General features: G+C 34.5%; 1 protein-coding gene across 1 annotated transcript; it reads left to right on the top strand.

The window, feature by feature from the left end:
* The first annotated feature begins 2,582 nt into the window (after positions 1-2,582).
* Positions 2,583-15,531, top strand: LOC100377435 (protein moonraker-like). The gene is made up of 15 exons (XM_002738436.4): positions 2,583-2,694; positions 4,771-5,572; positions 5,797-5,936; positions 6,467-6,529; positions 6,665-6,880; positions 7,282-7,489; positions 7,913-8,020; positions 9,350-9,570; positions 9,996-10,268; positions 10,930-11,019; positions 11,700-11,783; positions 12,233-12,403; positions 12,581-12,813; positions 13,312-13,572; positions 13,916-15,531. The coding sequence occupies exons 2-15, from the start codon at positions 4,786-4,788 to the stop codon at positions 14,025-14,027; spliced, it is 2,967 nt and encodes a 988-aa protein (XP_002738482.1). The 5' UTR covers positions 2,583-2,694; positions 4,771-4,785; the 3' UTR covers positions 14,028-15,531.
* The last annotated feature ends 913 nt before the right edge of the window (positions 15,532-16,444 follow it).

Here is a 16,444-nt window from a genome sequence, read left to right as displayed (position 1 = left end):
ATTGCTTTTTTTTGGCGTCATATAAGCACGGTTACTAGTAACCGTAATATAAGCGATTTGTCAAGAAAATGTCACCTATAAATACATGCCTCAATGCCATTTTGTTAGATCACAGTCCCTCTACTGTGGTTAGATACACAACTTGTTCTTGATTGCCTATGTTTTGTGTGGTGACATAGGGGTCACCGAACTTTACTTTGTTGGTTGGTTCATGGAGGTAGAAACCTCCATGGTTGGTTTCAGAACTTCAAAAAAAGTCCATTGTTGCCATTGTGTAAGTTATGCAACTTGTATACTTAAAGGCGTGGGTCGTCGCGCCACGCATGCCCGGGATATGGGTCTCATCAATCTGATTAAATCTGATGTAGTGTATGGGCTTTAATTATTTTGGCTATAAACTTATTGTTATTTTATTTTTTATTACTTTTGTTATTAATGCCTTTTTATTTTATTATTTTATTTTGATTTCGATTTTGTTTTTTTGTTTTTCAATTCTGCCCTTGTTGGCTTTCGCAATTACCAAAACTTCAAAAAATAAATACTAGATCAAAATAAAATAAATATACCAAAAAAAAAGCCAAAACTAGTATCTGATTTGAATCAGATTGGGGTCTCATATAAACAAAGTGACGACTTTGAGGTTGCGCAGATCACAGTCCCTTGATCACCGGTCTCGAAACGCCCATTGTCTTAGGGGGGATTAGCAATAAACATCCAGTGAATGTGTGTATAGCGGTTGTTGGCGTCGCACAGTCACGTGACAATATAGAGTCGTGATAGAGGGACTGCATAGATCAACAAGTGAGATGTTACCAAGCTTTATAGACATATTAATCAGGTATTTTTAAGTGGTTGGAAGGTATCGAAGGAGTCACCGGCGGTAATTGGTGCAAGCCGCGCACAGGTCAAAACTAATACTTGTGATTTCCAGAGCGAATCGGATAGTGAGAAAATCAATGTTTATCAACACAAATGGCACACATGCGCAGTGCGACAACCACCACCCTTTAATGATTCCCATGGTGACGATAACTTTCCATATCTCGACATTGTTTTTATATTTTTTTATTTTTGTTCATTTATAAATATTTTTTTGTTTTACTTGCGTTATTAAATTTTTTAATATATCGGTAGTCAAGGCGATCGAGATACGGCACGTAAAATATTTATAAGTAAACAAAAATAAGAAATATACAAATTAAAAACAATTGTTTAATCAGATTGGCCTTTGGGTGGTTTATCGGCTTTCGACCCGTCAAACAGGACGTCACAAATTTATCACAATGTTGTTTCTCGTCATAATTTGGGCGAAGTTTTGAGTTGTTGTTCTGTGATCTGTAAAATAAAAAATGACCCATTCCCACTGATTTATAATTTAAAATTATCCCCTCACCTTTGCGAGAAAAACATTTTGTTGGTTTTTAAAACTCAACTTTTTAATAATAAAAGTAATACCAACTGGATATAGTAAAAAATTATGTATCCGTGCAAGGTCTGGTCATTTTGAAAACCTGCATTTATACAAAAAAAACACGTATATTTGAAGTTAGATCCCGGGTTCGAGGTGGCTTATTTTCAAACTTATATTTCACAGTGAAGATAGTATTTTAATTTATGAATGTTACATATTTTGGGTTAGTTCTAATTACAAATTTTATGAAAATGTTTGTTGTCTCTCAGTATCCTATGGGTCCGGAATATTATTGTTTTCCTCGAAATCTTTTCCGTATTTTCGCTCAAAATAAACACAGACAAAACAGCCATTTGTCCCAAACTTCTTGTCTATTGTTATCAATAGTAGCATCACTGGCAGTTAATTAATTGATAATTATTCTGAGGCTTAGAAAACTATGAAAACAGCCATGTCAAGTTTGTATCCTGGGACATACCTTGAAAATTCAAGTTTGATCCAGTGAGCTGTAAGCCTCAAAAAGATGCAATGGTACTGTTGTGATACGTGAGAATCGTCTGTGAATAGATTGTATTACTCCACAGCTTTAACACTTAATATGTGTATTGTCACGAGCTAGAAAAGCAGAAAATAAAAAAATATGTTTTTCTGGCCCTGTACATCCCCCTTATTTTATTGCTCGAGAACAGATTGAAATTAGACAGTTCAAGCCAGTGAAAATAAACCTACCGCAATTAATATTTAAACGTTTTGAAATGACGTCGTTGCGCATTGCGCTTGTTGATTGATTAGCTTATGTACAGATTATAACTGTAAAGATGAAGGGAACGCCTTTGTTGCGCTGAGAGTAATACACTAAGGGGAAAACATATTTATATTAACATAAATCATGCACCAAGCGCAAAATGGAAAACGGAAAAACGGAAACTCGTTTTTGTCAAGAATATTTTCAAGTCTGCTCTTTCTAAATTCTATTTGTTCTTGAACCTTTCGCTAACAAACGATTATAAGTTTCAGTTCATCCAGGTTAGTTTTATTAATTCCCTGTCGATTACAAACTTTTGTTTCTGATGGATTAACATCCAACAACTTGACAAATCAGCAGGTGGCATATCAAATGTCCGTCGTCTGCAACTGCATTTCTCGCAACATCTCGCGATAAATTGGGCCACGTGACCAAATATCCAACATGGCGGACGGTTTGAAAGGTCGTAATTTGTGTTTTCTTACGTTTTCTTCGTGATCTCCGCTCTTCTTTCTTGTTTCGTGATCTGATCAGTCAGGTAAGCAATATGTGTATTATACAGTGAATTTGTCTGTGTAAAGATTGCTAAAATTGTCAGAAAACATGCAGAACCACGCGTGTTTGTAAGGTTGACCAACCCCAATTTGGTTTGTTGACAAAAATGACAAGCCCGTGCATGTTTCTTCCTGGGTATTCGAATCGATTTTCGAAATTTTAGCTTTTAAATGAGTATATTATACTGTCTCGTATAATGTTTACGTGATTATACAATTTCGTTGACCGGAAGTGTTATTGTTACAACATATTGACCCAAACGTAGATTGTTCTTCAGTTATTTAAAATTTGAACTCTTCGGAAGAATGAGACAGTACAGTCAGTATTTATTGTTATTTTCGACATACTGGCGGATCGACTGCCTGCCGCATACTATGTATTGTGAACCCGTGATATTCTATCTGCTATGATAGTTAAGGTCAGACAATATTTTAGTATTCCAATGTTTTATTATAATGATGATAATCGTTTATTGCTTAATCGTATTCTTATTTGGATATTCAGGTGTACTAGTATTTTATAGAAATTGAACAGTTCCTTTTATACAAATGTATATTATGAGGTTTACCGGTATATGCATAAAGACAGGAAAAGTATCGACAGGCGCATACCGGAGGAGGTCGGTGCAACTGTGTACTGTCTGATCGCATACTTTCCGATATTCTCGTAATAACCTTATCATACATTTGTAAATCTTACCAAAACAATCGCTTGGTACAGGAAGCCCAGAATTGATCAAAATGATTAAAAATATCTTTTTTTGCTATAAACTTTGTTCTTAAAAGTGTACGCCATCTTACATACTGTATAGGAATACTGCATACTTGTTCCATATTTGGAATGTTGCAATTCTTAATATTGTAGGATGCAGATACCCTGTGCATGATAACAAAATTACAGTTATAATTTATGAGTTTACAACAACAGATGTAAAATAAGTATTGTTTATATTGTATATGTTCCAAACAAATCGTGATTGGCTATATTTTAAAATTGTTACTACATGTATGTGGAACTGTCAAGTAGTCCAGCTACCGTTCCTGAATTGTATACTGATGTCATATTACCATAGAAAACTTTCTAATCTGGCATCTTTGAAGACGAGCTCTTGTGCAATATTCTAAATATCAATTTGCATATGGTCAGACATTTTTCTCATATACATGTATGGCTACCATTTAACTAAAAACTGTGTATGTCTATGGTGCAATCACTCATACTTCATTGCAGCATGCATATACTGTGAAATACTTTATTTTACCTAGAAATAATTTTCACTGAAAAGATTTTTTGAATTATTTGTATGGAGTTTATTTTCAGTAATTCTTGATGAATTGAATGTAAAATATAGGAAAAAATGTATATTTGCTGGATTTTATTTTCACTGAATCATCCTTTCAGCGAAAATAAATTCCAAGTGAAAATAAAGTATTTTACAGTATTTGGTATGTGGCTGCACCCAACAGCTGTTACTGTGAATATCATTTCCATGACAACAACTATTCAATATCAAGGATGAGAATATGTGAAGGTATCTCCACTGCTTGATCAATTTAGTTTCACGTTGATTTTTGTACAGTCTTGTGCATAAGCATTTCTTCATCAAGCTTGATCAATTTCTTGAAAGTTTATAATAAATGTAAATTACATGTATTTAACTGGAAATATGAATGTAATACTGTAAGACAACTTTAATTTGACATGAGTCAAATTTTTGTGAATTTTGAGAGTCAGTGAAGATCTTGTAGCAGTGAATGTCTTCATAAACATTCTCAAATGGCTATAATATTTAGCAGTGAAAATGATTCACAGTAGTTCAATTTTATTCCCACACTGAACTTTCAAAAAATGTTTTAAGGTTAACCAGAAAATGGTGATGTGAAAACTGTATGGATTATTCTCAACTGACAATGTCATCATTAGTATTAGTTGTTGGCATGGAAACTGTATTCACGGTGGCAGCTGTTGGGTGCGGTCACATACCAAATATATGTATGCAGTGATGAAGTATTAAAGTGATGCACAATGTTTAATGAGCTTTTTTTTCTGTCTTCCACAGTGTCGTAACACAACCATGGCAGGCAAAGTCATGCAAAGAAACCAGCTAGATTTCACTGTTCCTAGTGATCAGACGTATAAACCATATCAGCAAGGTATAATTCAAAAATCACTTTTTGCGGTTCCAAATGATGTCATTCCAAAACATGCACATTATCACCAAAATCAGTTACAGTTCAATCTTGATGCTCCCGCGGACCCGACAAACCTGACAACGAGGAGTCTCAAACCAGGACCAATTGTCATTGAAAAGTTGGGCTCGCCACACAGGACTAGAGATCATAGACCACGTTTTTCCCCTTTGAAATTTTCTGTCATCTCCGAGGATAAAATGTCGCTTGCAATGAGGCTGGTTAAAAGGGATATCAAAAGAAAACTACTAGGACAGGGATTCAACATTGCGCAATATCACGAGATGGAATCCCCTAAGAAGACAAAGGTCACATACAGCAAGGAATATAAACAAAAACTCAAACAGAAAAAAGCAAAAGAAAAAACAAAAAGCTCTCATGTAAAGCTTGAGGAGAGGTTTCGTGGAAGTGATGTGAAGTCATCTGAAACACAGACTTCAAGACCAAAGCTCAAAGACCGACATCTACGGTCCACCAAGGTCAAAGACTCTGCAAAGGAGAACACTGTACAAGTTCATATGCAACGTCCATACCAATCCAGTAGAATAGATGGTGCAGCATATCCAGAAAGAGACACTGATAGCCCAGCGACAAAACAAGCAAAGGAGATACGACGGCTGAGGAAAGAGTTGAGGTACTATATTCAGAAGATTGATCAGCTGTCAACAAAAGGTATTATTATGATATATTTTTTTTTAAATATCAGAAAAATTATCATTGCTTAGTTGGAAAGTGCCTGTTTAGTTCACATTCTGCTAGATAGATCAGTTGTACTATATTTTTGTTCTCAACAAATTGTTGATGACAAAAACCTTTGCAAAACATCAACACATGACATGTAAGCAAAGTTTTTTAAGTTATATATGTTTACCTGTGTATAATTTTATTTTTCATAGATGACACAGTTGATGAAGACAAAATACTCCCAGTAAAACCTGATGTAACGAGTGATGGTGAAATGGCTGCCAGAAAGCTATCTCGGCAGTCGGAGCAGGCGAGTAGGAACGCTAGATTACTGTATGCTCTTCAACAACAAGTAAGTTATTTTATATGACCCCCCCCCCCTTCACTTCTCATCTCCAGTTGTGCATGCATAATAAGCAATTTAAATTGGATACAAAACTGCTCAAAAATCACGCATTCATCCATTCCAGAACTGGATCTCTAGCATCGCTGAATGTAAAAATAAATTTCATCTAATACATTCATAGAATATCATATCATCTTGACGCCTGTTAATTTTCTTTCTCAAAACTGTTTAATTGTATTACATGTATATCAAACATAGTAATAATGCTGTGATTCTAATGCATTGCAAACACTGAATATACAATGATTTATGTCAACTTGAATCTCCCTGAAATTAAATTTCCAGATTTAAAAACCTTCCACAACCATTGTGTGATCAGGTTAGTAGGCAGATGAAAGAAAAATGCCTCATACAGAAACTCACCTTATACATGCCTTGAATTTATTAGTCGTGGTTTGATACTACGTTATTTTCATCTGATCTTTGTTTTAACAAAAGATATAAATACGTTTACAATTTGTGTTTTATCTTTCTAGGTTCGTGAAATACAAGATGAATTAATACAAACTGGACCAGATAGTGTCAGTCATTCACAAAAGGTATTTTTTTTTTATTTCTTAAATGCATGATGTCAAACTTGCTTTTTTGCATGATGTGGAATTACCCAGAATCCTTTGCATGCTGTGGAATTACCTAGCTTCTAATGGTTGCTCATTGTTCTTGTACCTTTTTAGAGTCGTACATTGACGAGGCTAGCAGCAGCACATCGCGGGGCAGTAAGAGCATTGCAAACCTTCATTCACCATATGCCATCACATCCCGATAGTAAAAGTGGATTACCAAAGGTGTACAATGAACTGTCTGCACTCATCAAGCAACTATCCATGGTATGCGCCCAGCTGGAGATTGGTGAATCAGGTGTTCCGGATATGATATTGAAGGTTCCAAAAGTAAGTGATCAGTTGATTTGATTTTGACCTCTTCACTGCCATTACTGGCTATTGTCAGTCGATCACCGATAGCATAGTGAATGCTATATGGTTTTCTGAATCAGTAGACCCAAGGAAAAGAGTTCTTTTTGCAATCCCACCCCTAACCCTAACTCTAATGATCACCCCTGCCCCCAGTTCAATTGTAAATGTCTAGAAAACTGTAGGTGTCCTTAGGAGGAGCGTATACAATTAAATTGGGAGGAGTGCTGGAGGGTTGGGGTAAGGTTCGAGCTAGCGATGGGGGTGCATGAGGAACTCTTTCCAACAAGTTAAAATCTTCCTTGGAGTTGAACACGCTAAAAGAGGTTGATCCAAGATTGATGTCATATTTGTATATTCTGTCTTTTTAAATGAAACAGAACGAACATGAGTTATTCAGTCACCAGCTGCGTTCCCCATCGTTCATATCAGACAGTGATTTTATGAGCAGCAAACACGGCTCTAGAAGGCAACTACTGGGTGACTTCCATGACAGTCAGTTTAATAGCCATCCTGAGAGGGAACTATGGGAAGGGAGAAATGACTGGCTGAGAGAAAGGGTGAAGCAGAAGAAGAAGAAAAATAAAAGTGAGTCTTGTCATGTCTTTCAGAATTAGAATTGTAATTAAGGGAAAATATTGCTCTGAGTTTGTGAGTTATGTTAAAATATTTGTGTTTGTCAAAATCTATATCTGACATGCCTCAATAATATGGCTCACATAACACATATGGAAACATATTTATTCAACAAATCTTACAGTGTGGAAAAACTCTCTCAGCGCCTTTCGACAGAACCTAATTTTTATATCAGGGCCTTTTGTAAATATTTATGATTGATTGACATATGTATGTTTCACGATCCAATTCTGAGTTTAGATGTAAAAAAAATCACCAAAATCAAGTTTAGCCACCACCAACACTATTCTGGTATATTTTGTTCAAGTTGACAAATATTTACTTAACTGTAAACATAAAATCCAATTCCAATCCTTGTGTTCTATTTTTTTTCAGAGAAAACCAAACAAATCAAGTCAACTCCTTTAGTTCAAGAAACCTTGTACCAAAGGCCGGGGATAAAAACAGTAGACAGACTACGACAAGATGTCGCCAGGCAAAGAGGTAAGATGAATAACATTACTGTAAACAGAATGTAGTACAAAATACATGTACTGCATCTACATTGTACAGATACATGTAAGAGATCATGTATTCTAATTACATTGTAAAAGCAACTCAGCATTGCACACACACACATTCCATAGGGATTTATCTTTGCATTCCTATCACAAGACATGGGTCAATAAACCATTGAATGTCAAAGTCAACTTCGTCCCCTGGCCTTTCACAAAATAAGACCTACCATAAAAACACTATTATTTCACTGTCTCTATTAATTCATACTCCCAGTTCATTTAAAAAAACTAATTATTATATTACCCTAAATAATCTTTTAGCCGACATATTTCAATCTGACCCCTAAATTAGAGTCCAATTTAGATTTATCATAGTCACTTATGCCTATTCAAGAGTACAATGATTATTGTGACTAGCATGACTGGGTAATGTTTCAACAATGAGCTGTTACATTGTATCATCGTTAAATGTATTTTTCAATGCTTAGTTTATTTTTTAAAAACTACTAATTTTTTTACTTAAAAAAAATATGCTGTTTTCCCACCAAAATCAGTGCCAAAAGATTATACTACAACATTGGTAGATTTCTTCCATGTTGCATTCACCATTCAGTGAGATCACTGAACCATCATTAATATATTTAAATGAGCTATGGTGATTCAAACACATTGGCACTATCAGCATTCCGATTGGTTAATCATTAGCTTGACTGCATATGGGGAAAAACATTGCGAATATTGTATTGCTTTTGACTGAAAACATTGGCTTACGATGAAATTGAGTTTTACTCAAATCTCATAACAATCCAGGGAATTGATTTTTTGTATGTTACAACATTTGCAACACTTCAAAAAACAAGCAGCATGACCGGGTTATGCTATCATGATCATTTGCTACTAAGTAATGCATTTTATTTGGAACTTTTTCTAGACTTTACTTTTCATTATCAACAGCTATTTTAGAACCAAAATAAGCCCTTTCACTCCTCCCTGACACCTATATTAGAGTATTTATGATATACTTTTAATTCGCGGTGCTGGATAATGTAAATCTCTATTTATTTATTTGTTTAATTCTCATGGTGGTGATTTATAATAATAATAAATCTCCCACCACATTTGGAGATGCAATAATTATCTTATTTAAACTCTTCTTCTCGTCCAATATGATGCTGTTGTGGATTCATTATTGTTTAAATACGTGGATAAAGACAGGGATCTGTGCAATAATAGGCAAGAAGTCCCCATCTAAATAAAAATAGTTAATAGTTTTTGAGTATTGTAAGAATATTTATATTTTTTTTTTTCATTGCAGCGGAATCTCATGACACGCCAGAACGTGATGCCGCTATCAGAGCTGGCATAGCAGCTTTGTTGAGAGCAGCTGATGAGTCAGGAAGAAGGGAGCCACCAAAACCAAGAAAGTCTCAGGCCAAATATGCAGCAACTAAACATAAACCAGTGCAGAGTTCACATCCAACAGTGTTCAAACCATCTACAGACAAAACCAGTGTATTATTACCACAAAACCTTAGGGTAAGTTCAAGGCTTTCCACCAACGAAAATGTGCATAATTTGCATATGATTTACATATTCATTTGCTGGATTGGAACTGGTTCAGTAGCTTAATAGTCATTGCCTATTTATTTATATTGTTATAACAGCTTATATGATTGCAAGCAACTAATAATATCGAGTAAATTTATTAAACATGTGGGTCCTGCAAAATAGATGATTGGATTAAAATACATTAGGATCGAATATGATGTGATGTGATTTGATGTGATGCGAAGCGATGCGATGCGAAGTAATGTGCATTGCATTGCATCTCCAGCTCTGGGATGCAGTTTCATTGTTCCCTTTTAATAATGGAATTTTTATCTTCATCATTTAATGAATGTATCACACATTTGGTTGTATGCTTTTGTAACATTAAGTATATTTTCATTTCACAATCACAGTTTAAGAAAACCATCAAACCAACCATCCCTGATATTGACCATCCACACTTCACAGAAGCCACTGTGGCTTCCAAAATGAAAGTGAAGACAGTGCATAGGGAACCGTATACAGAGGTGCCTGACCCAAGACCAATATGGTCCCCACCTGGTAGTCCTAGCAGCAAAGCCAAAGGTGTCAGACCTGTGGGTGAATTGAGTCTCTTAGGGGATCTTGGCTCCGGTATTAGAAGCCCAAGACGTTTGTGCATGGATCCAAGTATTGGAATGTCTCCCGTAAGTAAATTGTGGACATTGGCTATACTTTGCCATGTTTTGTTGCGTTTCATCTAGACCACCCACTGTCCAGATGTTTATTTGGCCAATCCTGTGTACTAGCTTTGTCACATGACTTAAACACCCCAAATTGATTGTGTGTAAAGTCGATGGTCACTCGGTAAGGAAGTACAGTTGTCACATGTTCATATTTCATGTATGTACACATTGTTATGGAACTCGTATGAAACATGACAATGTGCGGTGACTATAGTACTTCAACCTTTTCACCGCCAGTTCCATCTTTTTTTCACAAATTCGTAAAATAGTCCTGTTTATATTCTGCACTTTCCTTCAGAAGATTGGGACAAATTTTTTGAGTAAAAACCAAAAATTGACTCAAAGTATGTTTGTTGGCTCCAGAAATATTGAAAAATATAAGAGAAAAGTGCAGAAAAATTTGGCCAAGAAAGTCTGTAATGGAAAGGTTAAAGTATTTGAATATCTACCAGTAGTAACTCCCTGTAGGCATTACAGTACATCAGTAGTATCTACTGTTAAAAGCATGGTTTACATCCTTTGTTAAACTGCTAATCCAAGAATACATGTTAGAAAAACTCTTGTTTTTGTTTAATTATGTATTAAAGGTTTTGACTATTGTATATTATGGTTTTGCTTGCAGGTTAAACACACTTACAAAAACAAAGAAGCACTGACTGATGCCGAGGAAACGCTCAAAAATAAATTACAGCCTATATTAGACCAAGCGGATGTGAGCATACAATGTTTTTCTGTCTATGTTGTAGTAACTTTTATTAGTTAATATGGATTTGAAAAATAAGGCTTCCTGGGGGATTGGGGGTGGTGTGGTGAATGATTGACTTGAACAAATAAACCTGTTTGCATCGTGCATGCATGCTTTCAGTTCAGTTACATTTCAAGCACAACAGTTATTCAATAGGAGATGTATACATCATGTTATTCAGTTTAAATTTGGGGATGTGTGACAAAAAGTTGCCTTTGGTATTCCAGCTGATGTATATTTTCTGTAAAATACAAAATCAAGTATGGAAATAACAGTCAATAAATAATACATTATATTTTATTATGGAAAACAAATATTTGTACTGAGAAAAATCATCTTTCAATTTTTATTCATAGACTTAAATACAAAGGTTTTGTGATTTGTTCTTGTTAATCCCTCAGATAGTTTCCCATTATGTCCTGTCATTGCGTCCATCATTATGGAGCAATATATGATGAAGAAAGTTGTGTGGATCTCATTTCCTCAACTGAATCTCACAGGATCTCAATAGCCTTATTATGACTAATAATGAGTTTCTGGTGTAAGCCTGACAATTCATTAAAAAATTTCAACTTGTGTTTGCAACTGAGTCATATAATCAGATAGACAGGTTGAAAGGCTATAATCTACTCACTCTTTTATTGCAGGAAATAGCGGACAAGTATCGAGAATTACAACGTACTACTCAACAATCATTGAGATATAATTTATCAGAGAGGGCTTCACAAGCAGTAAGTGTTATCATGTGTTTAGCCTTCTACTTGGAATTATGTAACGGAAATCATTGAAGGACTTTGAACTTTAAATATGTATTATCATCTCACTCAGATGGAAATATGTCATCAAGAATTGCTATACAAATCAAACAGACAGTTCACTATAAGTTGACACTCATCAGTTGTGCATTCAAGGTGTAATGTCTCAGACATTTTATTCAAGCACTCAATTACAGTATAAATCGTAGACCATCAAAGTGTTCAGACGTATACAATCATAAATTGGAGCCAAATTTTTGATTTTGAAGCTTTGCGAAGGCTTTCAATCTCTTCAGCAAAGAAATATACAAATATGTTCTGTAATATCCTCCTATGCATCAGCTTTCAGAAACTGTATCCATTGCTATAGTTTGATAATTATGTGACTGTCTTAATTACAATTAATTATTGTTTTATTTTTGAAGGCTGCTGCTAACGCAGAACTGCTGAGTGAAATGTTACTTGAGGATATACTCTTAGATACTGCAAAGGAATTTCAGAAAATAGAGAATGACAATGAAATGGAACAGAGAGCTATCGCGATACAGGAAGCGCCAACAGTAGAGAATCTTCTACAGAGACTGGAAAGGATGGAGGTGAGTGCTAATTGCAAATTATGTCTACATACATTACTTTTCAGCTCCACTGAATCTGTTGTTCTTTGTTCGTTCATATGCATCCTTCTGTCTGTAGATTTCTTCTTGAAGATCACCTGAGTGTGTTATGGTATGCAAAATGGATTCTATATTTTCATTCATTTTTTTTATTTTTAGACGGAAGAGGACAGAATAAGACAACGATGGAACCAAGTTCAATATGTAGATCCAGAAAAGCGTCATTCATTGACAACCACTGACAGACAAAATGTGCCATCGAGCACACTTGTGTACTCTCAGCCGGAACCTATACATATGTCATCTAAAAGAGCAGATTATGTTGCCACGGCAACTGATGAAGAAGATGACGGTTTGAATATTAAACCAGTCGATGGAGACAGACTAGAGAGGTATAATGATGTAGTTGTGTTATTCTCTTAAAGTTGAGCAACTCTTTTATGTCTCAGATGTCGGATGAACGAGAGAGTTCGTCTAGACACCAACCTCCCGTTGTACGAATTTTAAAAAACACATGTAGGGTGGATACAAAGTGCAAAGCTCACTTTCAGAATGGACTTCTAACTCATTAACCATAGAATTCAAACATGAACAATACAATAGCCAAGTATGAATCAGGAAAACCAAATGACAATGACCTGTCGTGAAAATTGGGAGGTACTAACTGTCAGCCAGCCTTTCTTGTGAAGTCAGGCATAACAAGAAAACGAAAAACAAATACTGCTTCCTGCAAAACTTGAGTTAATTGTCGAAAATTATGCTAAACCTTGTGTATTTATGAAAAACATAAAATTGACTCTTGTTTCTATCTTAAACTTGCTACTATTGTTATTTTGCATGACAATCGGTGTCAGAGAAATAACAAAATTGCTATTAACTTTTCGTTTCAGATGTACTGACGATGAGGTGCCAATGTATACATCATTACACTTCAGTCGACTTCAGCCAGAATTGTCAAAGCATGCTCAAAGCAAAGATAAAAGGCAGGTGAAAGATGACAATACTGAGCAAAAAAAAAACTTGATTCCGTTGTTTTTACCAAGTGAATCAATGCAGCGAATCAATGACTATCGAGAGAAATTTGATGATCATTTGAAGAGGACATCAACTCAATCATATGGCAGTTTTGATCCATGGAAACTTGTATCTGAGTAAGTAAACATTTGGATGTTATATATTTGGATTACTATGGTATATAGATCGCTTTATATCTTTCTCAGTTTTGGTGCTTAATCTAAACGAAATCTACTGTATTGTTAAATGTCACCATATAAATTGGAATAATGCAACACAGTCCCTGTGTATTACAACATTGACTTTCCAGTCAGCTTTGTGTCTTGTCTGATACCATTTCGCAGTCATACATAACTCATTCCTTTTTGACTTGTTTCAAATGCAACAGAACTGGTTATGTATCATTTTAGTTTGATTGCATATGTTTACCTGATTAATTATTCAACCTACTTTTAAAGACAATTTCTCATCATTTTTCAGACTTGCAGATGAGATTGTAGATGATCTGTTTGATGCAGTTACCAAGGAGATGGGTGATGTTTGTGAGTCATATGTGGATGGTGTATACACTGCAGAGTTCAATAAAGAATAGGAATTTTATTATTGCATGACAAATATGTAGTTGATTTTAGACTGTCATCATGCACTTCAGTGATCTGTAATTATCATTCACACGGCTGTACAAAACTCTTTGCAGTGTCATATCAAATTTACATTATTGTGCCATAGGCAGGAAATGCAAAGTCAAAAGCAGAAGTAACAATTGATTGCAGCGTCAAATAGCTTATAAATATTTGGCCCTTGTATTCTTTTCTCTCCCATTGTCATAACCACTGTTCTCCAGATCTCTCAAACCACAATATGAGGGGAAATGAGAGAATAAAATGCTATTTCGGTCCAAAACAAGTCTTGTGGCTATATGGTTTATTGACACATAAACACTAATATTAATAACATCAATCAATGCTTTCATCTGTAGATTGGTTTTACTTAATTCAGTAGTACACAGATTAATAATCATAGGTTGTATATGAAAAAGAACATGTACTAGGTTGAATGCGAAGGTCAAAGTTTGTGAACCATATGTACCTCACACATATTTATAACTACCTTATTATTTATCATTCATTCTTTGTTTGTAGACAGTACAATTCAAACCACATAGTTTTGATAGAGGGTGCTATTGGCAGGTCCACATAATACTTTTTGAATTGTAAGAAGCAGAATGTAGGTTTCCATGGGTACAAACTCCTCATTGTGAGCAATACTGTAAGCAGAATTAAATTTAAGTATGTATATAAATGTGAAGATAAAATAACATGTACTATAATTGTATTTTCATACCTTATTTTAAATCTATTAATATGTAAAATACCGGTATATCGGTGATTGATAGTCATTTTGAGGACATGGCTGTTTAAAACATTTCTTCTTGTCAACTGTTACTCTTAAAGAATTAAAAAGAACTCTTAAATCTTGCCTTAAAACTGTTACTCTTAAAGAATTAAAAAGAACTCTTAAATCTTGCCAAACGAGGTAATTAAGGGAAAAGTCGTATTATATATATACCGGTATATTCATGTTTGTATGTATTAAAATATTAAAATGACTTCATTCATTCATTCATTCATTCTGATTATTGAAAATATTGATTTCACAGAGCACTGTAACCAGAATTTTTCATCACTATTGAGTGCGATTTGCATAGTGATGTCTGGTCACCATCTTTCCTTCTATTCGCCAGGAACTGTTGAATATCTTATATTTCTGGCACAAAAATATTGCACAGTAGACCTGTAGGTGCATTGTTTATTTAAAGATTGTGCACATTAAGTTCATTCACATTTTTTCAGTCCTTACTACATGTACTATTAAGTCTGTCAGCCTATGTTGATGTAAGTTGGTTGGAAATACTGATTTTAATATTAAAATTAACCATTGTACTTAGGGAGAACAAATACTGAAATATTTAAATTGTGATTTCAAAATATGAGAACTGGTATTGTTGCCAGAAATGCTTATTTTGCCAACATTGATGCAGTATTATAAATCAACTTGTATTTTTTAATTAAAATGATTACATAATGAGCAAGAAATGCAGTTGTTTGTATATTGATGTTGACGTGTTAGTATCTCTCAATGACATACTAGTTACATGTGCTGATTACTAGGTTCTACATGTATGTCACTAAACATGGTACAAACAGAAGTACAAATGCTCATTGTAATTCAACCACTGTTTGACTCCCATGTGCAAAGCACACAATGGGAGTCTTTGCAGTCAGTGTCTGTACATGTACATGTGTGTATGTGTGTGTATATGTGTCCCCCTATTTCAGTCTGCTATCGTAAGAACCAAATGTTCGTAATTTGCATAAGAATTAGTCAACACAATAAAACTTAGAACGTTCGTGCTCTAGAATACACAGATCTATTTAGTTTGGGGTTGAAATCTATGTATAATAATTGCTTAACTTGCATAATCTTATAATAATAACAATCTTTTAAAAAACCATTTCATTAAGACTTGGTATATAAATTTCTGGGAACAATGCATTAGTATGACCGATTATTGCATACTAGTACTCAACACATTTCATTGAAATTTGGTTCATAGATGCTCTGAGGTACAGACATGATTAGTTTAATAATGAAAAAAATGCATATTGATCATCTAATTATTATTAGCCACTTTCTTGTATCTCAAAAAATCAGATTTAAATTGAATAGATGTAAAATAAAATGTATTTTCCTGTAAGTATTGTGAACTTCAATAATGCTGATCACATTGATTTCAAATAGTAGACAAATATTAGTTGCCAAGCTTCTTGTTTGGAAGGCTAATTAATTTTTAATATTTCTCCAATACTCTCAGTGCATGTAAATAGTTTCTAAGCTTTCTTTGATTTTTGAAGTCAACTGAGGCCTCTGATTTGCTTGTTTTAAACAAAGTCAAATACTGTGGTTTGTCAACATCACAAATATTGGTGAAAGATGAGATGTCCTTGA

This window comes from Saccoglossus kowalevskii, chromosome 16 (assembly GCF_978046115.1).
Source record: "Saccoglossus kowalevskii chromosome 16, keSacKowa6.1, whole genome shotgun sequence".
In the NCBI taxonomy this organism is placed as follows: Eukaryota; Metazoa; Hemichordata; class Enteropneusta; family Harrimaniidae; genus Saccoglossus; species Saccoglossus kowalevskii.
Note: the sequence above shows the minus strand (reverse complement) of the source record. Positions and strands in the feature narration are given on the sequence as shown.